A 7,480-nucleotide genomic window follows, 5' to 3' on the forward strand; every position below is an offset into this window, starting at 1 on the left:
ATTTTTCCATTTCTTATTTTGTTCAATGCTTTTTTGAATAAAAAAAATTTAAACCATAATTTTTTTTATTAAATATTATAATAGATAAACAAGAACGTAAAAATCTGAAATTCATACTATACGCTTACACAGCCGCAAGATTGTGTTTCGCTCAAAAATGGAAAGACAAAAATATTCCATCAACTCGGGAATGGCTAGAAAAATGGTTAAATATGGCTCAGTTAGATAAATTAACTTTGTTAAGAAAGGACAGCTGGTCTCAAGAGTGGGAAATGAACTGGAAAAAATTATATGTATTTGCAGAAAAAATAAATGTATAATAATAAGTGGTAAAGAGGGATATATGTTAGGAATGTAATATATATGAATATATGTGGAAACTGTAAAGAAATATCTCAAATATAAGTGGAATATTTGATAATACTTGAGGAATATATTTCCGTTGGGGAAAAGAGAATGATAATAATAACTAGGATATAATGGTCAATTCAAAAGAAATGAAACTATTGATTTAAAACAAGGTCACTTTAATGGCGGAGCTTGTTGGGAAATTCTCCTGATGTATAGATTTGTAAAGCAGAGGGGGGAGGGTGAGGGAGGGTACCCCAGGGGAATAAAACAGAAAAGATCAGGATGAAGATATTGGAAACTGCGAGAATTATTTATATGCATATGAACTTGTAAATATGTGTTTTCTTGATCAAATAAAAGAAAAGAAACAAAAAAAAAAAAAAAAAAAAAATTCTGCCACCAGCCTAGACATTCAAGAAGGTATGTACCGGGCCTACATTTATCATCATGTGTCAGCAGTTCACTGGTCCAGTGGTTATAATGGCCCCATCCTGATTCTTGGAGATGGGAACTAATAATTGTTTTTTGTATTAAGTACCACCAGCTGTAATGTCAATGGTGAAGCCCTACCCTTTCCTGTAGAGCTAAAGAATCAGTCAGAGGTACTTAGAATCATAGAGTTGGAAAAGACCCCAAGGGCCATCCAGTCCAATCCCCTGCCATGCAGAAACTCTCAATCGAAGCATACCCAACAGATGGCCATCCAGCCTCTGTTTAAAGGCCTCTAAAGAAGGAGACTTCACCGCTGTCCGAGGGAGGAGTGTGTTCCACTGTCGGACAGCCCTTACTGTCAGGAAGTTCCTCCTAATGTTGAGGTGGAATCTCTATTCTCTACTTCAACACAGGACACTTTGTCTCCATGGAATATAATTAAATTGCATTTTTTCCTCCACAGGCAGGTATTGATTTATTAAATTTCTATAGTTGCCCTTAAAATATTCAAGACCACTCATGATCAAAGCTTCCCAACACAAGGTTCCTTAAAATTTAAGATATAAAATTAAGAATTCTCAGTTCTATGGCCAACACGGCTATGTTTTTTCAATAATGGTGGGGGGATCCAAATGGTGTGCTGGTTCTTAATACATTACAGGTTTTAATGGGTTTCTAACTGTTCTGAGTTAGTGCTTTAAAAAAGACTGTTGTTTAATTTTTTAAAAATCTATTCCAGATTATTTTAGCTATTTTGTTTCAACCCACAGTGTAAACTGCTTTGGGGCCCATATGGGAGAAAGGTGGGATATAAATAAAATAAAATAAAATAAGACCAGTTGCTACAATATAGTTAAGAGTAACAAATCAAAACCAAATTCAAAAATGATCTTTTAAAGGAAACAGTTATTCTTCATAAAAAGACAGCCTGCATAGTTCAGCATTTCCTGGAAAGCACAGCAAATTTATCAAGAGCAAAAGCATTAAATCCTTCCTTCCATCTCTAGTGGATACAAGAGATTTCAGACTAAGTGCTATGAACCGCAGCAGGTTCAGTCTGAAGGGGTGCACTATGCACTATGCAGTGCCTTCCCAGTGGGAACGGTGCGGATTCATTCCCTAGACTCAGTCCATTGCTAACACAACCATCTTATTTGTGTGCCACAACTGAGCTAGCTCCACTGCCACTATTCCCTTGCTCTTGCCACTGTTTTGACATACAGTCAGTCCTACATTTTATCCATGGATTCAAGCATCCATGGCTTGAAAATATCTTAAAAACATATACATTCCAAAATGCAAACTTTACTTTTGCCAGTTTATATAAGGGACGCCATTTTACTGTGCCATTGTATTTAATGGGCCTTGAGCATCCACGGATTTTGGTATCCTCAGGGGATCCTGGAACCAAACTCCAGTGGATACCAAGGGTCAACTGTACAATAAAGGCTGCTAACCTGGAAGGCTTAAGTCAGCAAGACCTTCTCAGTGATGTGAACCTTGAATGAACAGAGTAGGCAGAAAATAAACAGGTTGCAACTCTTGCCTACATCCCAGCAGCATGATAAAACTGAACAAAATGACAGATTCTGACAACTAGGTTTGCCTCACAGGCAGAATTCAGAGCTGTGTTAGTCTGGAATATATGAGTTTGCAGAGGGATCTTGTGGTACCTTTGAGACTGACTGTGCAAAAGAAGTTGCAGCAGAAGCGTTCCTAGACACACCTGAGGAAGGAGACCAAGTCTACTAAAGCTTATGCTGCAACTTCTCTTACACAGTCCACTCTCAAAAGTGATGCCAATCCCCTTTGCGTACTCATAGGCAGAGTTGTTCTTGGTAAATGCTGGGGCCATTTTATTACCTGAGCATGGATCGGGTAGCAATCCGCACACCTGGGAGGGAGGGCCCCGTGGCCCTAGCACTTGCTATTACTATTATTCTGATTAAGCTTTATTTATATAGCACTGTACATTGACACAGCGCTGTAGGTGGTTTGTTCCTATAAGGGACTAGAACTGGAACTCTATCTAGGGACCCCTCCTCTCTCTCTGGAGCGCCGGGGCTCGCCGGCAGCGAAGGGGAAAGCAGCTGCCCTATGCATTGCTCAGACCCACTCCTCCTTCCCATTCAGACCAGAGTTCGAATCCTGGCTCAGCCATGAAACCCACGGAGTGCATTTGGTCCAGTCACACTCTCTCAGCCTCAGGGGAGGAAGGCAAGGGCAAACCTCTTCTGAACAAATCTTGCCAAGAAAACCCCGGGATAGGTTTGCTTTAGGGTCTCCGTGAGCCAGGAAGGACAGGAAGGCACCCAACCCCGACCCAGGTGGAGACAGTCCAGGGGAAGCCTGCAGGGGCCAGGCCTGCTTGGGTGCCAAACAGCCAGGGGCTGCTGGTGCGTGGCTTGAGCCTGGCATGGCGACTCCGGGTGCCCCCCTCTCTCTCCCTCTGGGCCTGGGCCTGCCACCCACCTGGGTCATGAGCCTGTCTGCGCCGGTGTCCTCCTCGTCCTTGAAGATGATGTCCGGGTTGTAGTTGGGTACCAGGGCCCCGAAGCGCTCCGAGAGGCGCCCCACTTTGCCCTCGGCCCTCCCGCTGGCGCCCAGGGTCTGCTCCGCCACGTTGGGCACCGACTGCTTGTACTGCAGCGGAGCCAGGCTCCGGCGGGACGAGGAGGAGGAGGAGGAGGAGCCCTTCCCCAGCGCAGGGCCACGGCCGGGACCACAGCCCTCCGAGCCAGGCAGCCCCAGCCCCAGCAGCAGCAGCAGCAGCAGCAGGCACAGCCCACCCGGCCGGGCAGCCATGGCCAGAGGCTCAGGGGGCAGCAGGGGGCCCTCCTCCTCCTCCTTCTGGGCCCCAGCAGGCAGGGAGCATCCCCCCCCGGGGATGGACTGGCCACGCCGGACCCCCAATGCCCCCTCCTCCTCAAGGCCCAAAGCAGTGCCCCCGGTGCCAGGGAAGGAGGAATGCTCAGTGCCCGATGCACCCCCAGTGCTCAGTGCCCAAGGTAATGCCCCTCCCAATGCCCAGTGGCCCTCCCCAATGCCAATGCCCCCTGCGGTGCCTCCTCCCAAGGCTCGATGCCCCCCCCGTGCTCAGTGATAAATGCCCAACGCAACCCTCCCAATGCTCAGTGCAGCTCTCCTTCCCAATGTCCAAAGCTAATGCCCCCAATACTCAGTGCCCAACGCCAATGCCTCTCCCAGTGCCCAGTCTAGTGCCTCCTCCCGATTCTCAATGCTAATGCCCCCAATGCCCAATGCAATGCCCCTTCCAATGCCCAATAGAGTGCCTCCTCCCACCACTCAGTGCTAATGCCCCCAACTCCCAGTGCCCAGCCTAGGGCCTCCTCAGTGCCCTCCAGACCAGCCGCCCGTCTCCCAGGGCTCCTTTCCAGGAGCCACACTCAGAGGCAGCATGGGCATCTCCTGCTGCCCTGGGCCCATGGCCCCCCTCTGGCTCCCCGGCGGGGACAGGAGCCCCAGCAGCCCCGCCTGCTGCCAGGGAGGCTCTGCCTGCGGAGGGGCAAGGCAGTCTCTGGGGCGCCCCCCGGAGGAGAGGCTTGGAGCGGCCCTCTTCAGGTGGGCCACATCATGGCCCCAGCAGCCACAAAGGAGGACGTCCCAGAAGAAGGGAGGCCGTGGCCCAGGAAAAGCTAAAGAGCACTCCTCTAGGAATGGAAATCCATGCCTCTTGGTCGTGCTCAAAAGGGAGGACATTTTGGAATCTCCCCTGGACCCCTCCTGGAAAAGGAGGACGGCTGCTCACCCTAGCTTTCTTGTTGCATGCCTTTAAGTCATTCCTGACTTATGGGGTTTTCTCCACCAGATGTTCTCAACACTGCCTTCCCTTTGAGGCCGAGAGAGTGTGACTTGCCCGAAGTCACCCAGTGGGTTTCATTGGCCAAGCTGGGAATCAAACCTTGGACTCCAGAGTCACAGTCCAATACTCAAACCATTACGGTATCCCATAGACCTTTAAATGGTCATTGTGGCTGTGGCTGAGCAGGAGGAATGCTCTGTTTTAATGTGTTTCACCTTGCTTCACAGTAAGGCAACATATGCACACAGACTCAGACATACGTGGGGGAATTCAAAGACATCACCATGTCAGTCTGGAAAACCAGTCTGCAAAGAAATCTTGTAGTATCTTGAGACTAACTGAAAGGAAGAAGCTGATGGCACATGCTTTCCTAGACTTCAGTCTATTTCCCATTCCATGCATCTGAGGCTCAATTCTAGGAAAGCTCCTGCTACCATAGTCTCTAAAGTGCTACAAGATCCCTTATACATACGTATGTGTCTGTATTTAGGCTCTACATATATAATAATAATAATAAATAATTTATTTATATACCGCTATTCCAAAGATCATAGCGGTGAACAGCAAGTAAGCTAATTAGCAAGTAAGCTAATTTGCCCCCAACAGTCTGGGTACTCATTTTAGCGACCTCAGAAGGATGCAAGCCTGAGTCGAGCTTGGGCCCTTTTGCTGGTCTTGAACTCGCAACCTTCTGGTTTCGAGTGAATGGCTGCAGTACAGGCATTTAACCATTTACCAAGACTCACCTCCTTATCACCATAATTTGACCAATTCACCACCCATCCTGCCTCATGTCTCCCTGTAACCCATGTTTTTTATATACATATTTCCTGTCCTGCAAAAAGAAGATTTAGTGGAGTAGGCCTATCTTAGAGGCACAGCACACATCTTGTAGAAGAACAGAAGCCCTTTACAGCTTCCTTTCCTGCCTTTGAGCTCTGTATCCTGCATTCCAGGACACAGGGAAATGAATGGAAGGTTAAGAGGCAGAAACTGGCCAGCGGAAGCCTCTTTCCTCCCTTCCTTCAGCCGGTCTTTCCACCTTGCCATCTCCTGAGTTATATATGCACATATCCAACAAAGTAGAGTCAAGGAAATCTCACAGCAAGGCCAAAACTTTTCACATCCAAGTCCCCTCATGCCAGTCTGGGAGAAATGTGGTCCTCTAGATGTTGTTGGACTGTAATTCCCATTATTCCCCTTAACTGGCTAGGGTTTGAAGTACAGTCCAGTATCAGCTCCTGGCAAGCCTCACTTTATGTTACTGGGATACAAAAGTCAAGTCTGTCCTAAGAATCTTCTTTCCCTTTAAAAAGTAGATAAGGTCAGCTTAATAAGAAGACCCCAAAACTATATCTTAAAAAATGATATAGGGTATTGGTACTATTTTGCCAAGTAGTAGGTAAAGAATCAGCAGAGCACATAAAAATCAAACCCACCCTTCTCCTCCCATTCCATGGCCAGAAGCTGATCGGACTGCCAGTTTTCTTTAGTCCTGGTGATCAGACAGTGTCCTCCATTACACCTGAGTGCAGCAGACAGGCCTGAAGGGTGTAGGCCAGGCTCCAGAGCATACTTTGCTACAGCCTCACCATCTGCTTGCTGCCTGAGGTAGCCACCTCAATCTCCCTAATGGCAGGGCCAGCCCTGGGCAGCAGTAGTACCCATGCAAGTTAATGTTCTTTAATTACTTCTTTACCAGAGTCAGCACCTAACTGCTCATGAAAACTTTCATAATATCATCAGGATTAAAAGCAGCACTGAACTCTTATGAGGAAAGGTAAAATATAAATTCGAACAGCAGTAAAAATGTTGTTCACATGGGAGAAGGAGACATGATGTTTTCAGAACAGATGAGGCAGCTCTGCTTAGCAAGAGCACATATTCTGGCACAGTGCACTGATGGTACCTTCAAAGAAACTATGAAGGAGTTACTTCAACCTTGGGAGATGAAGGTCACATGAAAGAATAAAATGCCTTTTCTTAAACAAGCCTGGTCTTAGGCCTACTGTTATTGAGAGATCATGGAAACTTTTCACATCCAAGACCCAACTCTATGATTCATAAATTGTTTATATACCTTCCCACATAAGGACCCTGGAGCATTTTAACAAATTTAAGAAATTTGTAACATAAACCTCAGTTTAAAGTTAACCTCTGTGTATGCCCATCTGCCTCTTCCTCTCTCCAGAAGGAGCAGGTGATGAAGAGGAAAGCAGAGTTCATCATTGTGGAGAGGAAGGGATTCTTAACAGTGGTCAGGGACAAGAGAAGCTGCACTTCTGAAAATCCTCTCTTTGTTTACTACCAGAACATGCCCTTATTTGCACTAAATTATTGATTCACATGCCCATTCTAAAATGGCATGAATAAGCAACAGAGGTAATGTCATTGCTACAATCTACTTTACGCTGGAGGCATGACCCACTTGCTGATCCCAACTTAATTGAAGTCTGGGAGCATGTGAATGCATTTCCCCTTCTAATCTTGCAGTAAACAACTATTGCTGGAAAGGTGGAATTACTGAAATGTAGTGGTATGAAGAGATATTTTTTAAACTGGAGGAATTAGCTACTTTCCTTATAAACACACACAGAAGAAAATCACCAAAGTGTATCATCTGCCTGAGGTGTTTGTGCTCGTCAGTTTTTATTGTCAGCTCATCTGCAGCAAAACTGCAAAGCCCAGAATGTCCATCTACATTAGAAATGTCTCACCTTAACATTATACCACAGTGATGCTCAAATTAATAGGACTAGAGTGACTCCAAAAGTGATTGAAGACCCACTGTATGGAATAACACATGAATTTCTTGCTTTGTCTACCAGCAGGACATTATCCTTCTTTTCCCAGCCAGAAACCAGAGAGAAGAAG

General features: G+C 46.2%; 1 protein-coding gene across 1 annotated transcript in view; it reads right to left on the reverse strand.

Moving 5' to 3' along the window:
- DHH (desert hedgehog signaling molecule) overlaps nucleotides 1–3,861 on the reverse strand; it is a 35,339-nt gene extending 31,478 nt beyond the window's left edge. Inside the window, exon 1 of the mRNA XM_042447819.1 lies at nucleotides 3,256–3,861. Within this exon, the coding sequence (XP_042303753.1) occupies nucleotides 3,256–3,588 (333 nt within the window). The 5' untranslated portion in view covers nucleotides 3,589–3,861. The remainder of the gene's footprint in view (nucleotides 1–3,255) is intronic.
- Nucleotides 3,862–7,480: the final 3,619 nt, after the last annotated feature.

The sequence above is a fragment of the Sceloporus undulatus genome, chromosome 2, assembly GCF_019175285.1.
Source record: "Sceloporus undulatus isolate JIND9_A2432 ecotype Alabama chromosome 2, SceUnd_v1.1, whole genome shotgun sequence".
Taxonomy (NCBI): Eukaryota; Metazoa; Chordata; class Lepidosauria; order Squamata; family Phrynosomatidae; genus Sceloporus; species Sceloporus undulatus.